The 25473-nt window shown below is 46.9% G+C and overlaps 1 protein-coding gene across 4 annotated transcripts in view; it reads right to left on the minus strand.

Moving 5' to 3' along the window:
• LOC117964055 (filamin-B-like) overlaps positions 1-25473 on the minus strand; it is a 153455-nt gene that overhangs the window by 58902 nt on the left and 69080 nt on the right. For all 4 annotated transcript variants that reach the window (XM_058999338.1, XM_058999336.1, XM_058999335.1 and 1 more), the window contains exons 5-17: positions 23403-23521; positions 21924-22001; positions 19563-19725; positions 18898-19098; positions 11606-11743; positions 10693-10819; positions 10280-10416; positions 4573-4766; positions 4101-4214; positions 3735-3878; positions 2117-2240; positions 498-658; positions 7-97 (exon numbers count right to left, since the gene is read on the minus strand). In XM_058999338.1, coding sequence (XP_058855321.1) covers positions 7-97; positions 498-658; positions 2117-2240; positions 3735-3878; positions 4101-4214; positions 4573-4766; positions 10280-10416; positions 10693-10819; positions 11606-11743; positions 18898-19098; positions 19563-19725; positions 21924-22001; positions 23403-23521 — 1791 coding nt within the window. The remainder of the gene's footprint in view (positions 1-6; positions 98-497; positions 659-2116; positions 2241-3734; positions 3879-4100; positions 4215-4572; positions 4767-10279; positions 10417-10692; positions 10820-11605; positions 11744-18897; positions 19099-19562; positions 19726-21923; positions 22002-23402; positions 23522-25473) is intronic.

Below are 25473 nucleotides of genomic sequence, written 5' to 3' on the forward strand. Positions count from 1 at the left end.
TCTCACCTGACTTGTTTAACCCAGGACCTTCGGCTCGCACTTTGCTGGCATCGTGGGACGGCTCCACCTTCACTCGGAACGGGCTGATGGGAATTTCCTGAAGAAAAAGACAGAAGAGATCGAGTCTCGGCAACTATGGCACAGAATATAAAGTGTTAGCTTTACTCCAAACTGTTACCAACATGACTCTTCCTGTGTGGTTATGAGCACAGTAACAATACACTGCTTGACTGGGAAAGCCCCTATACTTGGCACCTGTGGCAGGGAAGTGGGTGTTTTGAATCCTGACAGAGAGCCAGGGATGAAGTCCCTCATTTCAGTGGATTTGTAGGATCCGTAGTAACATGCATGTTTACAAGCAGATCTCTAAACCATCTGGATTCCACTAAACACTGTTCTTTCTCCTTCAAACAATAGGACTTCATTAAAGGCTGCAGGAAACTCTTTGAAAGGGATGCCAGTGGCTCACTGCAGAACCCAAGGGCACTGAGGCTGACCTGGCCTGTGAAGAGCACTTTGAGGGTGTATCGCCCGGCCGTGGGCGGGGTGTACTTCACAGTGATGGTGTCGTTCATGTTGGGGATGATGTCGAAGTCAATGTCCTCCTCGCTCTCACTGATCACATGAGCGTCACACTTGATTCCAATGCTGACATCTCCTGAGGAGCAGAGGCAACAGAAACACACTTACAGCAGCAGAGCCCAGGAGCCTGGCTATGGACCCCAGGAGAGAATCCACAGGGGGTGTTCTGTCACCTGCATTTACTAATACAGTGTTTCATCGATACATGTTTAATATTTCATGTTCTGTATGATCGCTGTTACTGTTTCAACTCAGATCATTATTTAACAGACGGACTCGCTATCCCAGCAAAAACAGCTTCGGAAATAAGTGAGAAAAGAAAGGAAAGTTCTACTGAGCCAGTTTATTTAGTTTGTTTGTTTGCTTTTCTCAAGGGGCTATTTCATGAAAATGTTACAGAGGATCATCAACTCATTAATACTGACACGCCCTGGATCATCAACTCATTAATACTGACACGCCCTGGATCATCAACTCATTAATACTGACACGCTGGATCATCAACTCATTAATACTGACATGCTGGATCATCAACTCATTAATACTGACACGCCCTGGATCATCAACTCATTAATACTGACACGCCCTGGATCATCAACTCATTAATACTGACACGCTGGATCATCAACTCATTAATACTGACATGCTGGATCATCAACTCATTAATACTGACACGCCCTGGATCATCAACTCATTAATACTGACACGCCCTGGATCATCAACTCATTAATACTGACACGCCCTGGATCATCAACTCATTAATACTGACACGCCCTGGATCATCAACTCATTAATACTGACACGCTGGATCATCAACTCATTAACACTGACACGCTGGATCATCAACTCATTAATACTGACACGCTGGATCATCAACTCATTAACACTGACACGCTGGATCATCAACTCATTAACACTGACACGCTGGATCATCAACTCACGCCCTGGATTATCTAATGATCAAACATCTGTGTGTTATTAGGATATTAGTAAAAGTGGGGGTGAACTATGCATCAACAACTGCTGCTGCAGAGTCACTTCCAATAGGAGCTCAGTTTTACGTCTCATCCGAAGGACAGAGCACAAGGAGGTTAAGCAATTTGCTCAGGGTCACACACAGTGAGCCAGTAGCCGAGCCGAGATTTGAACTGGGAACATCCTTGTATTAAGTCCCTTTCTTTAACCACTGGACCGCCAAGCCTCCTACAAATAGTAGGCTTGCCTTAAGTCTAATATCATAAACTTATCAGTGTAACTAACAGGCAACTTTCAAGGACAGGATTATCAGAGCCCACAGCCCCTCCAAAGACATCTAAACAAATGTGCTACAATTATAGCAGGGCTGCAGCTTCACTGGTTTCATCTCTTGTTCAATAGCTGCTCACACAGCTGTAATCTGTTCAACCAATGGGGTTAGCACAGATGGCTGTGCTGCAGCAGCGTTACAGTCCTGAGGAAGAAGAAGTGTGTTTCAAGCAGGGACTGGTCCCCCCCGCAGTTTCCAGGAAGCTGTATTACACAGCACTCCTCTTACCTTCCCCAGCCTCCGTGCAGTCCACGGTGAAGTGTGTGGGTTCGTTGGCTTTCAGACCCGAGCGCTCCACTCCTGGCCCGAACACCTTCACTCTCTGGGGGTGGCTGCCCTTCCCAACGCTCACCTGAAAGCACACAGACCTGCTCAAACACAGCCTCACTGGGCATGGAGAACAAACAGGGATTCTCAAGGGCCTTTACTTTCAGCTTCTAGAGGTCTGGCTCACTGAAACACAAACTCATATTCAAAACAAAGAATCCTTAGCTTTTCAAAAGCAACTTTAGGTGGAATGCTACTTGATGTATAACCACATAACAAACATGTTTAACCCTTTGCGGTCCTATGTCAGACCAGGTCCGACATTACAATTTTCCCTTTCTGGACGTAAAACACAGGTCTCTAGTCATTTTTTCTCCGGAAAAAGCCGAGAAAACCACTCAATGGCCGAGTGAGACCGATAGGAGCCGAAAAAAATAAAAAGGGACATATTTGCGCAACACACATAGCCCCGGCACCACAGAGATAACACGGCCATAAACAAAAAAGATAGCTGCTTCTGCATCCAGCGCTCAAAGAATATAATGGACATTTGCAGAGCTTTTTGAGATGTTATAGTAATAAAATAATGACTTGGATAGCATTATTGAGGAGTTTGGTGATAAAACGAGTGATCAGGAGATGATTTATCAGTATGCACGACTATGAAGAGGTATGTGAAAAATACAGCGAACAAGGGGTGGGGCGGGGTTGGAGATGCAGCACTGAGTGTCCTGTTGATATGCAGTGCCTTTTAATTGATGCTGCAGGGAGGGGGCGGCAGTCCCGTGGGGTCGGCCTGTCAGTGCGGTGACACGGAGAGGTGGGGAAGAGGGTGTGTGCGCTTTCCCCCTCTCTGAGTGGCTGGTAGGCGGGCTTTAATGGGATTGTTTGCCCTATAAAATAATACTCTGCTGTTTCCTCAGGTCTGCCCTTTTAAAGAAAAACAAAAGACGTACTGGGAAGTACGGGAGCCGGGACCGAGAGAGAACCGGGACCAAAAAGAAAAACGAGGAAAAGAAAAAAGATAAAGAAAGGAAAACTTAACCGTAGTGGGGAATCCGTGGGCAGACCCCTTGTGTAGTGTGAGGGTAGACTGAGGAGACGGCCAGAGTAGGACGGAGATCCGGGCCGTGCGGCTAGCGATGGCTGGGGTAACGCTGCCGAAGTGCAGCACCTTTTCTTTTGTAGTTTTGTTACTGTGTTTTATTTTCCTTTTTACTTTCGCCTTTGGTTCTTGAATTATTGTTTGAGCACTTGTAAGTGCGCCCGCACTTGGTCTGTACCGCATCGGTATGTCCGTGGTTCTGTTTTACCATAGTTGGCAAGCAGATCACGGTGAACAGCGCCCTCTGCGGGCTGAAAAAAGAAAGTACACCCGGCACAATAAAACTGGGCACCTGTGCGGTGCTTCAAGTACACCTTCTGTCTCTTGTGTGTCAGTGAATCACCCACCACCCTCCCACACAGCCCAAGACCAGTATGTGTGCTACCCTTACTGCCTTCAGTGGCAATGCAGACAGGGGCTGTCGCTGTCGTCTGCTAATGGTTCTCCAGTGATATTGCAGAGCAGTGTGCTCACCCTGAAGGGGCTGTTAGGCACGCTGCCCTCCCCCCACGCCACAGCCAGGGTGTGTTTGATGGCTTTGGTGGGCGTGTACGAGCAGGCGTAGGTCCCGTCTCCATTGTTCTTCACCTGGACAGGAACCGGGATCCCCTCCGAGTCCTGGAGAGACAACATGACAACAAACCCGTCAGTCCTGCTCTGAAGAGCTCTGCCTGCTTGCCATTCCTCTCACAAGCACACACTGACCAGGATGCCAGATTGTGGCGGGGGCTGGTTGAATTCACAGTATTTCACTTGTGAGCCGAGCAGTCACACTGGAATCCAGGCCCCGCTGATGATGTTCAAAGTGAACGCTCACTAAGAGCTGCATGTTTCTCATACCTGTGCGTAGATCTTCAGCGCTGCTTTTCCAGCCTCCTTGGCATCGACAGTGAACTCCCCAGGCTGGTTCACAATGCAGCCACTCTTCTCCAGGCCGGGACCGTAAGCGCTCACCTGAGACACAAAGACAAAGAGCCGGAGAGTCAGCAGGGAAGCCAAGACTCTGAGGAGCCCAGCTGGATCTTACTGTGTGTTTAACTGAAGCAACAAGCAAGAACAAAAACTGGATTGGCAAGAGGCGGGGTGGTAATGGGGTTATGATGATAATGAACTGCTTCAGGGTCTACATGGGGTTAACTGATTCAGTAAAACAACTTAGAACAAAGTTTGAAGACCAGCTTTGGCCACCCTTGCCTAGCCCCGTACCCACATTCTCTCTTATTTACCATCTAGCAAGAATGTATTTTGTTTACTTCCCTTCTCTATTCCCTGGAGTCCAAACTGAGACCCCAGGACCCGGTGCTGCCCTTACCTTGTCTGGGCTGCAGGTGGCGCTGGCAGGCTTGATGAGTGCCATGAAGGGGCTGTCCTCGATGTCCTCGTCGTCACACGTGACGTGCACTGCATACTCCCCCGCCTCCGTGGGCCAGTAGCTCACATTGCAGGAGCCATCGTTCTGATCATCACACTCGATCTTCGCCTGCGACGGGCCCTCGATAGCGAACCCTGAAGAGCCACACACACACACACACACACACACACACACACACACACACACACAAGGGACACGTTACACACCGGGGGGGCCACAGGGAACTGGTACAGCACACGAAGTCACAAACACCACAGCGGGCCGCTCCATGACATTCAGAATCTCGAGAGCAATTGGGATTGTTCTATTTCTGCTGATGCCATTGTGTTGTAATTTTATTAGCTGTCATTTGTTTGTAACGGAGTCAGAGTTTGAAATAAGATGCAGATCTAAAACAAGAATTGTATTTCCATTAGGGGTTCAGCAGGGCACTTTCACGAAAGCATGTGCAATGTCGTTATTAATATGCACGGCTAGTCTAGTGTTCTCAATGAAATTAGGAAATTGGTAACTTTTGGTATCGTGTTTGGTGCCTAACCTAGAAACTGCAGCTTAGTTTCACATTAGTAATGGTTCATACAGCCTGAATATTTCAGTGCTGGAATGAGGCTTGTTTTCAATTGTGTTGCTACACGGATAATGCTGCTAAATTTACATTTATATACATCCTGCAAAACCTCTTGTTTGCTTTTTGACAGTAAAATCCATTATTTTAGGATGAGACATAAATCTTTTACTTAACATCTGTAATCAAAGAAACTACAAAATGAGATGGCAAAAGTCTACCGGAATCTATAATAGCAGTACAGTATTTCAGGTTAGATTTTGAAATGTTACACATTATATTGGAAACTACCAAGCGGTGTGTAATTCAGTATGTTAGCGTAACATTATTCAGCAGGAATCATTTGACTATGAAGCACAATGAGTTCATTCTACAGGGTGAGGCAACTTTTGACCAGATCTGTGTATTGAGAATAGAACCAAATTACAGCTGAAGGTAGCCAGTCAGTAATAATGTATTGATGAGCACTGCTTTACTAACTGTGGTGTTCTGACAGCAGGCACTGAGGCACTGAGACACAGGGAGCTGTATATCTGAGCAGGGCCCAGTGTGTGAGGCACTGAGACACAGGGAGCTGTATATCTGAGCAGAGCCCAGTGTGTGAGGCATTGAGACACAGGGAGCTGTATATCAGAGCAGGGCACAGTGTGTGAGGCACTGAGACACAGGGAGCTGTATATCAGAGCAGGGCACAGTGTGGGAGGCACTGAGACACAGGGAGCTGTATATCAGAGCAGGGCACAGTGTGGGAGGCACTGAGACACAGGGAGCTGTATATCAGAGCAGGGCACAGTGTGTGAGGCACTGAGACACAGGGAGCTGTATATCAGAGCAGGGCACAGTGTGGGAGGCACTGAGACACAGGGAGCTGTATATCAGAGCAGGGCACAGTGTGGGAGGCACTGAGACACAGGGAGCTGTATATCTGAGCAGAGCCCAGTGTGTGAGGCACTGAGACACAGGGAGCTGTATATCAGAGCAGGGCACAGTGTGTGAGGCGCGGAGACACAGGGAGCTGTATATCAGAGCAGGGCACAGTGTGGGAGGCACTGAGACACAGGGAGCTGTATATCTGAGCAGAGCCCAGTGTGTGAGGCACTGAGACACAGGGAGCTGTATATCAGAGCAGGGCACAGTGTGTGAGGCATTGAGACACAGGGAGCTGTATATCAGAGCAGGGCACAGTGTGGGAGGCACTGAGACACAGGGAGCTGTATATCAGAGCAGGGCACAGTGTGGGAGGCACTGAGACACAGGGAGCTGTATATCTGAGCAGAGCCCAGTGTGTGAGGCACTGAGACACAGGGAGCTGTATTTCAGAGCAGGGCACAGTGTGTGAGGCGCGGAGACACAGGGAGCTGTATATCAGAGCAGGGCACAGTGTGGGAGGCACTGAGACACAGGGAGCTGTATATCTGAGCAGAGCCCAGTGTGTGAGGCACTGAGACACAGGGAGCTGTATATCAGAGCAGGGCACAGTGTGTGAGGCGCGGAGACACAGGGAGCTGTATATCAGAGCAGGGCACAGTGTGTGAGGCGCGGAGACACAGGGAGCTGTATATCAGAGCAGGGCACAGTGTGTGAGGCGCGGAGACACAGGGAGCTGTATCTTAGCAATTCCTTAATAACATGCAATTCAGAATCTCAGCAGGTATGGAAAGGAGACTCCCACTGCAGAACAGCTTGAGCCAATTCAGGTTTCACTATGATCTCAAACCTTTAGAGACCATGAGCAAAGGTGCATCTAAACTAGCTGCCACTAAAACCCGGGTTGGCTCAAACTGCTATGCAATGGTCTTATTCCTCACATACTAAAGATCTTTTCCAGGGTTTTTTTATATGTAGAAAGCATTAATGATTGGTTGTTTTCAAAGTAACATACACAGATCAACCAATTAGATTTCTCCATAATCCTTCAAAGCTCAAACAAAACACCTTCATAAAATAATAAAATAAAATGACAACACTGCCCTTATAAAAGTATCCCACAGTAAAAGCATGGTAAAGTGTAATTGGGCATAGTGAAAGCATGGTAAAGTGTAATTGGGCATAGTGAAAGCATGGTAAAGTGTAATTGGGCATAGTGAAAGCATGGTAAAGTGTAATTGGGCATAGTGAAAGCATGGTAAAGTGTAATTAGACATAGTGAAAGCATGGTAAAGTGTAATTAGACATAGTGAAAGCATGGTAAAGTGTAATTGGGCATAGTGAAAGCATGGTAAAGTGTAATTGGGCATAGTGAAAGCATGGTAAAGTATAATTGGGCATAGTGAAAGCATGGTAAAGTGTAATTAGACATAGTGAAAGCATGGTAAAGTGTAATTAGATAGTGAAAGCATGGTAAAGTGTAATTAGACATAGTGAAAGCATGGTAAAGTGTAATTAGACATAGTGAAAGCATGGTAAAGTGTAATTGGGCATAGTGAAAGCATGGTAAAGTGTAATTGGGCATAGTGAAAGCATGGTAAAGTGTAATTAGGCATAGTGAAAGCATGGTAAAGTGTAATTAGATAGTGAAAGCATGGTAAAGTGTAATTAGACATAGTGAAAGCATGGTAAAGTGTAATTGGGCATAGTGAAAGCATGGTAAAGTGTAATTGGGCATAGTGAAAGCATGGTAAAGTGTAATTAGACATAGTGAAAGCATGGTAAAGTGTAATTAGACATAGTGAAAGCATGGTAAAGTGTAATTGTGCATAGTGAAAGCATGGTAAAGTGTAATTGGGCATAGTGAAAGCATGGTAAAGTGTAATTGGGCATAGTGAAAGCATGGTACAGTGTAATTAGACATAGTGAAAGCATGGTAAAGTGTAATTAGGCATAGTGAAAGCATGGTAAAGTGTAATTAGACATAGTGAAAGCATGGTAAAGTGTAATTAGACATAGTGAAAGCATGGTAAAGTGTAATTAGATAGTGAAAGCATGGTAAAGTGTAATTGGGCATAGTGAAAGCATGGTAAAGTGTAATTGGGCATAGTGAAAGCATGGTAAAGTGTAATTAGGCATAGTGAAAGCATGGTAAAGTGTAATTAGACATAGTGAAAGCATGGTAAAGTGTAATTAGACATAGTGAAAGCATGGTAAAGTGTAATTAGATAGTGAAAGCATGGTAAAGTGTAATTGTGCATAGTGAAAGCATGGTAAAGTGTAATTGGGCATAGTGAAAGCATGGTAAAGTGTAATTGGGCATAGTGAAAGCATGGTAAAGTGTAATTGGGCATAGTGAAAGCATGGTAAAGTGTAATTAGACATAGTGAAAGCATGGTAAAGTGTAATTGGGCATAGTGAAAGCATGGTAAAGTGTAATTAGATAGTGAAAGCATGGTAAAGTGTAATTAGACATAGTGAAAGCATGGTAAAGTGTAATTAGATAGTGAAAGCATGGTAAAGTGTAATTAGACATAGTGAAAGCATGGTAAAGTGTAATTGGGCATAGTGAAAGCATGGTAAAGTGTAATTAGGCATAGTGAAAGCATGGTAAAGTGTAATTAGACATAGTGAAAGCATGGTAAAGTGTAATTGGGCATAGTGAAAGCATGGTAAAGTGTAATTAGACATAGTGAAAGCATGGTAAAGTGTAATTGGGCATAGTGAAAGCATGGTAAAGTGTAATTAGACATAGTGAAAGCATGGTAAAGTGTAATTAGGCATAGTGAAAGCATGGTAAAGTGTAATTAGACATAGTGAAAGCATGGTAAAGTGTAATTGGGCATAGTGAAAGCATGGTAAAGTGTAATTAGGCATAGTGAAAGCATGGTAAAGTGTAATTAGACATAGTGAAAGCATGGTAAAGTGTAATTAGGCATAGTGAAAGCATGGTAAAGTGTAATTGGGCATAGTGAAAGCATGGTAAAGTGTAATTAGACATAGTGAAAGCATGGTAAAGTGTAATTAGATAGTGAAAGCATGGTAAAGTGTAATTAGGCATAGTGAAAGCATGGTAAAGTGTAATTAGGCATAGTGAAAGCATGGTAAAGTGTAATTGGGCATAGTGAAAGCATGGTAAAGTGTAATTGGGCATAGTGAAAGCATGGTAAAGTGTAATTAGGCATAGTGAAAGCATGGTAAAGTGTAATTAGATAGTGAAAGCATGGTAAAGTGTAATTAGACATAGTGAAAGCATGGTAAAGTGTAATTGGGCATAGTGAAAGCATGGTAAAGTGTAATTGGGCATAGTGAAAGCATGGTAAAGTGTAATTAGACATAGTGAAAGCATGGTAAAGTGTAATTGGGCATAGTGAAAGCATGGTAAAGTGTAATTAGACATAGTGAAAGCATGGTAAAGTGTAATTGTGCATAGTGAAAGCATGGTAAAGTGTAATTGGGCATAGTGAAAGCATGGTAAAGTGTAATTGGGCATAGTGAAAGCATGGTACAGTGTAATTAGACATAGTGAAAGCATGGTAAAGTGTAATTAGGCATAGTGAAAGCATGGTAAAGTGTAATTAGGCATAGTGAAAGCATGGTAAAGCATTGGGAAAAGCCTGGGGAAAATGCTAAATGACCATTACTGTGGTAAACTGTTATAAAGCTGCACCCAGGCTGACCCAATCTTAATCCCCCTTCACACTGCCATGCTCTACCCGGGTTGGGACCCGCTGTCATGTGGGTGAGCTACATGATTTCACACTGCTGGGTGATAGACATGTATCAATGCCCCAGAAGCAGCTTGTTACAGACGCTTCCATCCAAGCTTCTCTGGATTGAACTGTCTGGCCAAATGTTGATTAGAGCAAATGTTTCTTCATCCCTGCTGCAACCTGGCTCATGGTGTGCCTCAAATCAACACAAATCTGGCTAAACAGAATAAACAGAAATGTTCTTTGTGGAAGTGAACCTTCACGCAGGCGTGGTTGTTCGTTATTTCATCGTCTTACGAACGACCGTCATGCATTTTGTCTCGCTCGACCCGGGTCAAACGTGTCGACCCAGGTACGTGGTTTCACACTACACAGGATTGTGACCCGAGTAGCCAGAACCCGGGTAGGAGTGCCAGTGTGAAAGGGGCTTTAGGTGCAGAGGTTCTCCTGATTTCAAGACACACAATTCTACTCAGAGGTGATTCCTCACAGACTCGCTTACCTAATGTTCCCACTTCTGTCCCCACGGATTCCACAACAAAATCAGCCGGCCTGCCCACAGTGCCGCCCTCCAGCCCGGGACCCCAGGCACGGATCTTCTGTGGACCAGCCTCCCGGTCCACCTGAACTTCAAACGGGCTGAGAAGGGAAGAGAGCATTACTGTGCATCTGCAGAGTAAGAGGGAAGAACTCACAGGAGCAGCACCATGCACTCCACCTGGTTCAGCTCTCCTGACAGAGTGCATGTTGCACTGTGCACTCCACCTGGTTCAGCTCTCCTGACAGAGTGCATGTTGCACTGTGCACTCCACCTGGTTCAGCTCTCCTGACAGAGTGCATGTTGCACTGTGCACTCCACCTGGCTCAGCTCTCCTTACAGAGTGCATGTTGCACTGTGCACTCCACCTGGCTCACCTCTTGGGAATGTGCTGCCCCCCCCAGGTGATGGCTGCCACGTACTTCCCCGGAGAGTGGGGGTAGTACTCGAAGGAGTAGACCCCATCCACAAAGTCCTTCTGCTTAACCGGCTCCTCTAGCCCCTCTGTCAGGAAAGAAGAGACACACACAGCGTCAGAGCAGGGCAAACACGGACTCCAATCAATGAGGGGCTGTATCTAACTAGTCAAAGCAAAGGGGCTGTATATAACTAGTCAAAGCAAATACATGCAGTGAAATTTTACTGGGGTAAAGGGGTCAAATAATTAACCTTATAATGGCATATGACATGGGGCTCATTTGGGGATTTCAAGACCGTAAGTTCAAATACGATCAGTTATCACCCATTTCTATATTCCAGTTGAACTGTGATTGGTGTCCTGTTTCAATACAACAAGCAGCCTAGTTAAAGCTACCCCCATTCTAAACTACCTGCTCTATCTGAAAAGCACATTAACCACGCAGCACAATGAAAAGATGCATTTGTCTAATCATTATTCATATCAGAGGTGCACTGAACATGCCACTGAATATCTATACTACATTGTATGGGTAATTATACATTCCAATGTCATTTACATGTTTGGAACTGCACCAAAACACAGTACAGTACACTAATAATGATGAATTTATTAAGTGTAATACCAGACTAAAGAATTTGTATACCAGTTAGAACATAGGCGTCCAATAAGGGAAATGACTGTGCTCTCCCTGTCGTATTTATAGGGCAGGTAATACAGCTAAGTAGGTGTCAGTGCTGGATCCCTGCATTGCCATTGCAGTGCCTCTGGCTGCATTGCCATCGCAGTGCCCCTGGCTGCATTGCCTCTGAATATCCCCAGAGCTCCACAATATAAATAGTCAGATACAAGAGGAGCACTTCAATACTCACTGGGTCCCTTGACCACCACCTTCAGCTCTCCACTCCCGCCGTTCTTGGTGTCCACTCTGAAGTCCGCAACCTGGCGGACCCTCACTCCTTTGGGCTGCAGGCCGCGTCCGCTGGCTCGGCATGCATTTGGGGTGCAGGCTGGAACACAAACAAGGAGGGATTACTGAGCTGTGCTCTCTCCATCACTGAGCACCTATCCTATTGAGAGCCTGTCAACAGGGAGGAGCATCTATCCTATTGAGAGCCTGTCGACAGGGAGGAGCACCTATCCTACTGAGAGCCTGTCGACAGAGGAGCACCTATCCTACTGAGAGCCTGTCGACAGAGGAGCACCTATCCTATTGAGAGCCTGTCGACAGAGGAGCACCTATCCTACTGAGAGCCTGTCGACAGAGGAGCACCTATCCTACTGAGAGCCTGTCGACAGGGAGGAGCACCTATCCTATTGAGAGCCTGTCGACAGAGGAGCACCTATCCTATTGAGAGCCTGTCGACAGGGAGGAGCACCTATCCTACTGAGAGCCTGTCGACAGGGAGGAGCACCTATCCTACTGAGAGCCTGTCAACAGAGGAGCACCTATCCTACTGAGAGCCTGTCAACAGAGGAGCACCTATCCTACTGAGAGCCTGTCGACAGAGGAGCACCTATCCTACTGAGAGCCTGTCAACAGAGGAGCACCTATCCTACTGAGAGCCTGTCAACAGGGAGGAGTACCTATCCTACTGAGAGCCTGTCAACAGAGGAGCACCTATCCTACTGAGAGCCTGTCAACAGGGAGGAGCACCTATCCTACTGAGAGCCTGTCAACAGAGGAGCACCTATCCTACTGAGAGCCTGTCAACAGGGAGGAGTACCTATCCTACTGAGAGCCTGTCGACAGAGGAGCACCTATCCTATTGAGAGCCTGTCAACAGGGAGGAGCACCTATCCTATTGAGAGCCTGTCAACAGAGGAGCACCTATCCTACTGAGAGCCTGTCAACAGAGGAGCACCTATCCTACTGAGAGCCTGTCAACAGAGGAGCACCTATCCTACTGAGAGCCTGTCGACAGAGGAGCACCTATCCTACTGAGAGCCTGTCAACAGAGGAGCACCTATCCTACTGAGAGCCTGTCAACAGGGAGGAGTACCTATCCTACTGAGAGCCTGTCAACAGAGGAGCACCTATCCTACTGAGAGCCTGTCAACAGGGAGGAGCACCTATCCTACTGAGAGCCTGTCAACAGAGGAGCACCTATCCTACTGAGAGCCTGTCAACAAGGAGGAGTACCTATCCTACTGAGAGCCTGTCGACAGAGGAGCACCTATCCTATTGAGAGCCTGTCAACAGGGAGGAGCACCTATCCTATTGAGAGCCTGTCGACAGAGGAGCACCTATCCTACTGAGAGCCTGTCGACAGAGGAGCACCTATCCTACTGAGAGCCTGTCGACAGGGAGGAGCACCTATCCTACTGAGAGCCTGTCGACAGGGAGGAGCACCTATCCTACTGAGAGCCTGTCGACAGGGAGGAGCACCTATCCTACTGAGAGCCTGTCAACAGAGGAGCACCTATCCTACTGAGAGCCTGTCGACAGAGGAGCACCTATCCTACTGAGAGCCTGTCAACAGAGGAGCACCTATCCTACTGAGAGCCTGTCGACAGGGAGGAGCACCTATCCTACTGAGAGCCTGTCAACAGGGAGGAGCACCTATCTTATTGAGAGCCTGTCGACAGGGAGGAGCACCTATCCTACTGAGAGCCTGTCAACAGAGGAGCACCTATCCTACTGAGAGCCTGTCGACAGAGGAGCACCTATCCTACTGAGAGCCTGTCGACAGAGGAGCACCTATCCTACTGAGAGCCTGTCGACAGAGGAGCACCTATTCTACTGAGAGCCTGTCGACAGGGAGGAGTACCTATCCTACTGAGAGCCTGTCAACAGGGAGGAGTACCTATCCTACTGAGAGCCTGTCAACAGAGGAGCACCTATCCTACTGAGAGCCTGTCAACAGGGAGGAGCACCTATCCTACTGAGAGCCTGTCAACAGAGGAGCACCTATCCTACTGAGAACCTGTCAACAGGGAGGAGTACCTATCCTACTGAGAGCCTGTTGACAGAGGAGCACCTATCCTATTGAGAGCCTGTCGACAGAGAGGAGCACCTATCCTATTGAGAGCCTGTCGACAGGGAGGAGCACCTATCCTACTGAGATCCTGTCGACAGGGAGGAGCACCTATCCTATTGAGAGCCTGTACTTCAACATTTCTTTAAAAGAAAAACAGCACAGTGAATAACGGAACCAGATCTGAAATCAACTGGAACTTGACCGAAACGAAAAAACAAAAAGCTTCTAAATGGGCTGCAATATTCAACAAAACTGGCTCAAGAAAAAGATAGACCTCTTCCATTTCATTTACAGTCTCCTCAGGGAACTGAATGCCGGTTCGGTAAGGAATAGAAATGAGAGCAGTACAGCATATTCAGCTTTATAAATACGCAAGCTGTATCAATTGCTTTTTGAATGACCACCGTACAGCACAAGAGTGAACTTAGCGAAAGATGCAGCACTTAACAACGCTAACAAGTACTCGTAGCAGCAATTAAAAAATAAAACACACTGTCCCCTCTGTAACACAGCAGAGCTGGAGAAGCTAAACAATAACACTGAGAAGCTGAACAATGTGAAGACACAAAGAGCAACTCCTCACACTGACACCGCTGCCATCACCTGCAGCAGCGCCCCCTTCTGCTGCACAGCCATCAATACACTTCATTCAGAGCATGGCTTTTCAAACTGCACATGTATTTATGTCATTTAATAAGTTTAAACATGTATGTCCATTAATGAAATAGTAAATATATATTATTATTATTTATTTCTTAGCAGATGCCCTTATCCAGGGTGACTTACAATTGTTACAAGATATCACATTATTTTTACATAAAATTACATTATTTTTTACATACAATTACCCATTTATACAGTTGGGTTTTTACTGGAGCAATCTAGGTAAAGTACCTTGCTCAAGGGTACAGCAGCAGTGTCCCCCACCTGGGATTAAACCCACAACCCTCCGGTCAAGAGTCCAGAGCCCTAACCACTCTCTACATTGGGTTAATGCAATTGACATACAGAAATTATTTACTTAATACACATCATTATATTTATCAATAACACTGATTTGTTACTCGTAAAATAAAACACTTTAAAACCAATGTGGTTTACTTTTCACTGGCACTATTTTCTTGTATTTGTTGTTATTTTTTGATATTTGCTGTTATTGGAAAGATTGTTTTAATTTGCTGTGTTCATTTAAAAAGTAAATACATCTCATCATTGTATAATGTTTTTATTACAACAGTAAGGCACTCCAGGGGATGGGTTGACATGATAGAAGCGCACACTTCAGGTTAAAGGAATTCCGCTTCACACTGTGTAACACCTTCAGTGTGCGGTTAGATCACGTCAACCCATCCCCTGGAGTGCCTTAATGCTTCAATAAAGCCCTGAACTGTGGAATGAACTGCCTACCTCTGTAAGGGAAGCACCAACTGTTGCTGCTTTTAAAACTAGATTAAAAACACATTTGTATAGTCTAGCTTATACAGTGAACTCCAAAAGTATTTGGACAGTGACACATTTTTGTTGTTTTGGCTCTGTATTCCAGCACTTTGGATTTGAAATAATGCAATGACTATGGGGTTAAAGTGCAGACTGTCAGCTTTAATTTTAGGGTATTTTCAATCATATCGGATGAACCGTTTTGAAATTACAGCATGTTTTGTACTTTCAATGGTGAAGAAAACCCCCCTAACAACAGTCCAACAGATCAGGAACACTCTCCAGGAGGTAGGCATAGATGTGTCAAAGACTACCATACGCAGAAGAGTACACCAGCAGAACTTCAGAGGGGACACCACAAGATGCAAACCACTAGTAAGCCTCAAGAACAGAATGGCCAGGTTACAGTTTGCTAAAAAGTACCTAAAAGAGCCTGTAGAGTTCTGGAACAAAGTCTTATGGACAGATGAGACGAAGATTAACCTGTACCAGAGTGATGGAAAGAGGAAAGGTGTGGAGAAAAAAAGGAACTGCCCATGATCCAAAGTATACCACCTCATCTGTGAAACATGGTGGAGGTAGTGTTATGGCTTGGGCATGTATGGTTGCAATTGGAACTGGCTCACTTGTCTTCATTGATGACGTGACTGCTGACAGAAGCAGCAGGATGAATTTTGAAGTGTACAGAAACATCTTGTCTGCTCAGATACAACCAAATGCCTCCAAACTCATTGGACGGCGCTTCATCATGCAGCAGGACAATGACCCCAAACACACTGCCATAGCAACCAAGGAGTTTTTCAGGGCCAAAAAGTGGAACATTCTTGACTGGCCAAGTCAATCAGCCGATCTGAATCCAATTGAGCATGCATTTCACATGCTGAAGACAAGACTGAAGGCAAAAGGCCCACAAAACCAGCAGGAACTGCAGATGGCTGCAGTACAGGCCTGGCAGAGCATCACCAGGGAAGAGCATCAGCCAGCGTCTGGTGATGTCTATGGGTTGCAGACTTCAGGCAATCATTGCATGCAAAGGATATGCGACCAAGTACTAAACATGGCTACTTTATTGCACACACAAAATGGGGGGACTATGTACAAAACGTGCTGTAATTTCTAAACGGTTCATCCGATACGGATGAAAATACCCTCAAATTAAATCTGACAGTCTGCACTTTAACCCCATAGTCATTATATCATTTCAAATCCAAAGTGCTGGAATACAGAGCCAAAACAACAAAAAATGTGTCACTGTCCAAATACTTTGGGAGTTCACTGTATATCTGAATGGTAGAGAGATAGATAGATCTTCATGATGAGATAGACAGATCTTCATGAGAAGACAGATAGATCTCCATGAGAAGACAGATAGATCTTCATGAGGAGATAGATAGATCTCCATGAGAAGATAGATAGATCTCCATGAGAAGATAGATAGATCTCCATGAGAAGATAGATAGATCTCCATGAGAAGATAGATCTTCATGAGGAGACAGATAGATCTTCATGAGGAGATAGATAAATATATTCTCTTTCTTGCTCGCATTGTTTTGTTGTTCACTTTTATTGTTTATTGTTACTTTTAATTTGTCAATATTTTTAGCTATATAAAAGCACTTTGGGCGACAAGACGTCAAAGGCACTATATAAAAATAAATACTGATTGATGTGAAAAGAGAAAAATAAGGTATACCATTTGATCACAATGAATGGGTCAGAGGTGAATCATACAAAAACAAATCTTAAAAACCCCCTTGTGTCGCAAAACCTTTCACATCTGCTTTCCTCATCACCATTAAAGAGCTCTACAACAGGAGCCGAAACAATTGAGTTACATCTGAAGTGAAACACACGCACAGGACTGGGGGCTGGGGTGACCTCACTGTCAATAGAACTCTAATTAGACAATGCCGCTCTGTTCTTTTAGAAGCGTGTAAAATAAACCCCAATAAAACTCATTTTTACAGATGCTAGCCCAGTAAACACAGCTGGCTTCTGCGCAGAATGACTGTGCTGGAAACACCGGCCTCACGGAGAAGGAATTCCATCTTTACAAGTCTCGGAACGCTCGGCAGTCAATCGTGTCAGGACGGCGGGTTCCAGGCTGCAGATTGACAACACACTGCTCGCACACGCACACGCACATACACACACACACACGCACATACACACACATACACACCCTCAGCTTCCAGCTTTTCAGACTTCAAATAGTATAACATGAAGATTAAAAAGTTCAAAACCCACGGTGACACATACAAAAGAATGAGTTATATATCATAGATTGTTAAAACAGGGGTGATTATAACCTCCTCTGTTGCAAGTAGTCGAAATTATGTGTCTATTTGACTGACGGAATAGGTTTAAGGGGGGGGTTATGTCCCTACAGTAAATACTGCTCCTGAGGAATGTACAAAGCTGGGCTGTCAACGATATGTGCATTCTGTTACAGTATAGGAAAGCTGGTGTAAACAGGGTTACATTTTAGTAATGTAACATATTAACAGCTTTTAAGGACTGTAGTCCTTCCATTACTACACATTTCCCCACTCTGCTCTTTGACTCACCCGGTAACAACTTTCAGCAACCTCTGAAACACACAACTCTGGAAAACTAGGGCTTTAGAACAACACAGTTTATTTTCAGAAGTGTTCCCTTCTACCTCCCCTGAGAATCTGCTTACTATTTTTATCATTGGTCATGTTTTTTAACTAGCTGGCTGCTAAAATTATAACCAACTCCCCCCCCCCAAAACCCATACACAAACAGACACACAAACTCAACACACAGACAGAGAGACAGACGCACACACACACTTACACTCACACGCGCGCACACACACACACACACACACACACACACACGTATTGCCTCCTCGGCTCACACCTACATGTTCACAGCAGTGCTGAGGACGCTGTTCAGGGGGGTGAGTACCCAGCACCCTCTGAACGGCCCTCCCTCCTACCAAGCCATACGCAGCCTGGGCCCCCGTCCACAGACACACAGCTGGGAGAAGCAGCAGTGGCAGAGCAGAGCAGGAGAGGGGCAGGCTGGGGCCTAGGAAGCAGAAAAGAAAAGGGGAGAGGCGGAGAAGGGAGAAGAGAGACAGGAGAGGGAAGGGGGCGAGAGGTGGAAGAGGGAAGGGGAAGGGGGAAGAGCCAAGAAGAAAAGGAAAATTAGAAGCAGAAACAGTCTTAGTTTAGTATCGAGAGCTCCAACAGGAAGGATCCTGCTTCACAGCTTTATTAAACATTCAACAGAGCCTTGTAAACAGACAGGGCCAGCCAGCCCTCCAGACACCAGGGCTTCCACAGACCCGCGGCAGCACACAGGAGCTACAGTCGAGATCACACAGAATGGAAAGCAATTCTGAAAGCAATTTCAAATGATACTGGGAGCCAGTGAAGCCTTGTCAATGCTCATAGAATTGCACAACTGGAGTGTCAATGCAGAAGACAGGCGAGGATTACAGATAAGACTGGGAAGCGTGTCCAGGCCCAGCCAAACACTGGAGTCACTGAAACAAACAGCCACTATCCCCTGCCAGGTTCTCATACCATGTGAAAGGGATTTTTTAGGGTCGTTTCTTCAGATAATTAATCAGAAGTAATGTTTAGAGCAGCTAAAACCTGGTTATTAAATGGATTCTGCGATGGTGACTGCCAATGCTTGCTTAGTTCAAGCCAGTCAGAGTTTACCTGCATGGTTATGGCTGAAACCTTGAAGCATGTATGTACAAGTCTCACCCTCCCCGATGTTGACCCTGTAAGGGCTCTTGGGGATGGGCTCCCCTCCGAAGGCAATGTCGAGTGTGTGTGCTCCGGGCTGGGCTGGCCTGTAGGTGCAGCGGTACACACTGCTCCCCTTGTCTTCAATCATCACCTCCACCGTGTTCCTGTTGCCCTGCGGGTCTGCGATCACCACGGCAACATCACCCACGCCAGCGCCTGCCAGAGAAACACACTGCACTCAGCACTGGAGAGAGTATAGCTTGCAGGCCCAACTCAGCCTGGGGGGATCCTGTCCTGCTAGAATCTGAGGATCTCATGATCTAGCTGCATCTACACAATACAAAATGAGAGCTGTGAAGAGAACGGCGGCGGAGCCGGGAGAGGGCTTTGTTCAAGCCAGAGATGAGTATCAGGTGGGTGGGGGTACACTGTCTGGAAGGGGAGAGGGGGGAGGCTGGTAGAAACTGTGCACATAAAAAAGGTGAAAGACAGGGTTAGGGTTAGGCTCAGGGTACAGGGGACAATAAGATAGCAGTGTTGGCCAGTTTCCTGCCAATGATCTCACTGCAATCAGACCATGTGACCTACAGCACAGGAAATGAGAGACAGAGAGAGAGAGAGAGAAAGATAGAGAGAGAGAGACAGAGAGAGAGAGAGGCTCTACCAGAGAGCTGTCTGACCTGCAGTGCTGATGTCGAAGTAGGTGGGTTTGTTTGCAATGTTTCCAGTCGACTCCAGGCCGGGTCCCTTTGCAGTCACCTTGCTGGCATCTCCCTGAGACTTCTCAATATTCACCTCAAAAGGACTCTTAGAGATGTGCTGCCCAGCAAAGAACACGACCACCTGCACACACAGGTCACATTAACACAGGGGCACATTAACACAGGGGCACATTAACACAGGAGCATATTAACACAGGGGCACATTAACACAGGGGCACATTAACACAGGGGCACATTAACACAGGGGCACATTAACACAATAAGGATTGACTTCAATTACGGACATTTCAACTAGGTTTTTGAGAGACTTCTTTACAGCACCATGTACAGTGCCATATGCTAGGTATTACATTCATTACAATACTGTTCATAGATACAGCTTCTTTACTATCCTGTATAGCACACTGCACATCTAAACACTGCGCTGTGCTGATCCTGTACAGCACACTGCACATCTAAACACTGCACTGTGCCTACCCTGTATAACACACTGCACATCTAAACACTGCACTGTGCCTACCCTGTACAGCACACTGCACATCTAAACACTGCACTGTGCCTATCCTGTACAGCACACTGCACATCTAAACACTGCGCTGTGCTGATCCTGTACAGCACACTGCACATCTAAACACTGCACTGTGCCTATCCTGTACAGCACACTGCACATCTAAACACTGCACTGTGCCTACCCTGTATAACACACTGCACATCTAAACACTGCACTGTGCCTACCCTGTACAGCACACTGCACATCTAAACACTGCACTGTGCCTATCCTGTACAGCACACTGCACATCTAAAACACTGCACTGTGCCTATCCTGTACAACAAACTGCACATCTAAACACTGCACTGTGCCTACCCTGTATAACACACTGCACATCTAAACACTGCACTGTGCCTACCCTGTACAGCACACTGCACATCTAAACACTGCACTGTGCCTACCCTGTACAGCACACTGCACATCTAAACACTGCACTGTGCTATTGTGTTAGCTAGAACATGTTGAGACTGGTACGATTTACATGGAAACTTTCCAATTGCTGTGCTGTCATTTACCAAAGTGATATTAGATGGGGTGGAAAATACGCTGCATGCCAGTAGAAGAATAATACTCTTCCATTGAAATCTGTAACAAACTCACTGTTTCAGGGGGATCCATCACCACTGCACAGTCCTTTATATACTGGCTTCATTACAGAAAGGAGCTGCTGGGGTCTCATACCTTGTGCATGCTGCTCACTCACAGGATGTACAGGGAGTGAAGAGGAGCTGCTGGGGTCTCATACCTTGTGCATGCTGCTCACTCACAGGATGTACAGGGAGTGAAGAGGAGCTGCTGGGGTCTCATACCTTGTGCATGCTGCTCACTCACAGGATGTACAGGGAGTGAAGAGGAGCTGCTGGGGTCTCATACCTTGTGCATGCTGCTCACTCACAGGATGTACAGGGAGTGAAGAGGAGCTGCTGGGGTCTCATAACTTGTGCATGCTGCTCACTCACAGGATGTACAGGGAGTGAAGAGGAGCTGCTGGGGTCTCATACCTTGTGCATGCTGCTCACTCACAGGATGTACAGGGAGTGAAGAGGAGCTGCTGGGGTCTCATACCTTGTGCATGCTGCTCACTCACAGGATGTACAGGGAGTGAAGAGGAGCTGCTGGGGTCTCATACCTTGTGCATGCTGCTCACTCAGAGGATGTACAGGGAGTGAAGAGGAGCTGCTGGGGTCTCATACCTTGTGCATGCTGCTCACTCAGAGGATGTACAGGGAGTGAAGAGGAGCTGCTGGGGTCTCATACCTTGTGCATGCTGTTCACTCACAGGATGTACAGGGAGTGAAGAGGAGCTGCTGGGGTCTCATACCTTGTGCATGCTGTTCACTCACAGGATGTACAGGGAGTGAAGAGGAGCTGCTGGGGTCTCATACCTTGTGCATGCTGCTCACTCACAGGATGTACAGGGAGTGAAGAGGAGCTGCTGGGGTCTCATACCTTGTGCATGCTGTTCACTCACAGGATGTACAGGGAGTGAAGAGGAGCTGCTGGGGTCTCATACCTTGTGCATGCTGTTCACTCACAGGATGTACAGGGAGTGAAGAGGAGCTGCTGGGGTCTCATACCTTGTGCATGTCGCTCACTCACAGGATGTACAGGGAGTGAAGAGGAGCTGCTGGGGTCTCATACCTTGTGCATGCTGTTCACTCACAGGATGTACAGGGAGTGAAGAGGAGCTGCTGGGGTCTCATACCTTGTGCATGCTGTTCACTCACAGGATGTACAGGGAGTGAAGAGGAGCTGCTGGGGTCTCATACCTTGTGCATGCCGCTCACTCGTGGAATGTAGGTCACAGTATAGGTCTTGTTCTTGTCGTTGTTTGGGACAGGTTTTACCTGGTGAGCAGAGGAACAGCATGTCAGAGAGGAGTGTGTACAGTGTAAAGGAGTGATTTACACAGTAGGCTTTATCAATACAATGCAGTTTGATATTCATGGGACTGTTCTAGGGTGTTAAAGAAGCAGACTACGTGTTTCAGCCTCCGTTTCACGAGTCTCCAGGGGGTGGCAGCGGTGAACTGGGATGCAAATAATAATTGGGCATTCCAAATTAGGGAGAAAACCGGGGTAAAAAACCATTGGCAATGACTAAATTAAAAAAAAAAAAAAAAATATTTAAGAAAGGGTAAAAAAAGGAATTTTCTTTCTCATATTTAACATTTCTAAGAAACATTTCTAAGAAAGAAAAACTTGACACCAAAATAGGATTGCTTTTCTTAACTTTTCTTAAATATTTGTATTCATAACAGATTGTTTCATTGCAAACAGACAACCTTACTACAGCTAAAAGTTTCAGCGTCCTATATGGAAATGAACCCTCCGCAGAGCTGTCCTGTAGTTTCAGCGTCCTATATGGAAATGAACCCTCCGCAGAGCTGTCCTGTGGGTTCAGTGTCCTATATGGAAATGAACCCTCCGCGGAGCTGTCCTGTGGGTTCAGTGTCCTATATGGAAATGAACCCTCCGCGGAGCTGTCCTGTGGGTTCAGTGTCCTATATGGAAATGAACCCTCCGCAGAGCTGTCCTGTGGGTTCAGTGTCCTATATGGAAATGAACCCTCCGCGGAGCTGTCCTGTGGGTTCAGTGTCCTATATGGAAATGAACCCTCCGCGGAGCTGTCCTGTGGGTTCAGTGTCCTATATGGAAATGAACCCTCCGCGGAGCTGTCCTGTGGGTTCAGTGTCCTATATGGAAATGAACCCTCCACAGAGCTGTCCTGTAGTTTCAGTGTCCTATATGGAAATGAACCCTCCGCAGAGCTGTCCTGTAGTTTCAGTGTCCTATATGGAAATGAACCCTCCGCGGAGCTGTCCTGTGGGTTCAGTGTCCTATATGGAAATGAACCCTCCACAGTGCTGTCCTGTAGGTTCAGTGTCCTATATGGAAATTAACCCTCAGCGGAGCTGTCCTGTGGGTTCAGTGTCCTATATGGAAATGAACCCTCCGCTGAGCTGTCCTGTGGGTTCAGTGTCCTATATGGAAATGAACCCTCCGCGGAGCTGTCCAGTGGGTTCAGTGTCTCATTTATTAAGGTTTTAATAAGACGCACCTGAGCTTGTTACCTATACACTGTGGCAAATCAAGCTTGTATTAAAACTAGGAATGGGTGAAATAGCTATGCAATAGGAGTCTTATTTCCATCCCTGAGAATGAAAAGAACATGAATATTTAAACATGCACAGAATTTGCAGGTGTAGTAAGCAGCCCTGGTTAGTGCAGACCCTCGCTGACACTCACCTCCTCCCTGGTGCCAGCCGGGTCCTCGATGTACACAGTGAGCTCACCCTGCCCGGCGCTGACGGTGTCCACGGTGAACACTGCCGGGCGCAGCACCGTATTCCCACTCGGCTCGATACCTGGAGAGCAGACACAGCACTCACACATCATAATGAGAGAGCAGACACAGCACTCGCACCTCACAGTGACAGAGCAGACACACCTCACAGTGAGAGAGCAGACACATCACTCACACCTCACAGTGAGAGCAGACACACCTCACAGTGAGAGAGTAGAGACGCCTCACAGTGAGAGAGCAGACACACCTCACCGTGAGAGAGCAGACACACCTCACAGTGAGAGAGCAGACACATCACTCACACCTCACAGTGAGAGAGCAGACACACCTCACAGTGAGAGAGCAGACACATCTCAGTGAGAGAGCAGACACACCTCACAGTGAGAGAGCAGATACACCTCACAGTGAGAGAGCAGACACACCTCACAGTGAGAGAGAAGACACACCTCACCGTGAGAGAGCAGACACACCTCACAGTGAGAGAGCAGACACACCTCACCGTGAGAGAGCAGACACACCTCACAGTGAGAGAGCAGACACACCTCACAGTGAGAGAGCAGAGACACCTCACAGTGAGAGAGCAGACACACCTCACCGTGAGAGAGCAGACACACCTCACAGTGAGAGAGCAGACACATCTCAGTGAGAGAGCAGACACACCTCACAGTGAGAGAGCAGATACACCTCACAGTGAGAGAGCAGACACACCTCACAGTGAGAGAGAAGACACACCTCACCGTGAGAGAGCAGACACACCTCACAGTGAGAGAGCAGACACACCTCACCGTGAGAGAGCAGACACACCTCACAGTGAGAGAGCAGACACACCTCACCGTGAGAGAGCAGACACACCTCACAGTGAGAGAGCAGACACACCTCACAGTGAGAGAGCAGACACACCTCACAGTGAGAGAGCAGACACATCACTCACACCTCACAGTGACAGAGCAGACACACCTCACAGTGAGAGAGCAGACACACCTCACAGTGAGAGAGCAGACACACCTCACAGTGAGAGAGCAGACACACCTCACCATGAGAGAGCAGACACACCTCACAGTGAGAGAGCAGACACACCTCACAGTGAGAGAGCAGACACATCACTCACACCTCACAGTGACAGAGCAGACACACCTCACAGTGAGAGAGCAGACACACCTCACAGTGAGAGAGCAGACACACCTCACAGTGAGAGAGCAGACACACCTCACAGTGAGAGAGCAGACACATCACTCACACCTCACAGTGACAGAGCAGACACACCTCACAGTGAGAGAGCAGACACACCTCACAGTGAGAGAGCAGACACACCTCACAGTGAGAGAGCAGACACACCTCACCGTGAGAGAGCAGACACACCTCACCATGAGAGAGCAGACACACCTCAGTGAGAGAGCAGACACACCTCACCATGAGAGAGCAGACACACCTCAGTGAGAGAGCAGACACATCACTCACACCTCACAGTGAGAGAGCAGACACACCTCACAGTGAGAGAGAAGACACACCTCACCGTGAGAGAGCAGACACACCTCACCGTGAGAGAGCAGACACACCTCACAGTGAGAGAGAAGACACACCTCACCATGAGAGAGCAGACACACCTCACAGTGAGAGAGCAGACACACCTCACAGTGAGAGAGCAGACACACCTCACAGTGAGAGAGCAGACACACCTCACCGTGAGAGAGCAGACACACCTCACCGTGAGAGAGCAGACACACCTCACCGTGAGAGAGCAGACACACCTCACCATGAGAGAGCAGACACACCTCACAGTGAGAGAGCTGACACACCTCACAGTGAGAGAGCTGACACACCTCACAGTGAGAGAGAAGACACACCTCACCGTGAGAGAGCAGACACACCTCACAGTGAGAGAGCAGACACACCTCACAGTGAGAGAGCAGACACACCTCACCGTGAGAGAGCAGACACACCTCACAGTGAGAGAGCAGACACACCTCACCATGAGAGAGCAGACACACCTCAGTGAGAGAGCAGACACACCTC

This window comes from Acipenser ruthenus, chromosome 25 (assembly GCF_902713425.1).
Source record: "Acipenser ruthenus chromosome 25, fAciRut3.2 maternal haplotype, whole genome shotgun sequence".
Taxonomy (NCBI): Eukaryota; Metazoa; Chordata; class Actinopteri; order Acipenseriformes; family Acipenseridae; genus Acipenser; species Acipenser ruthenus.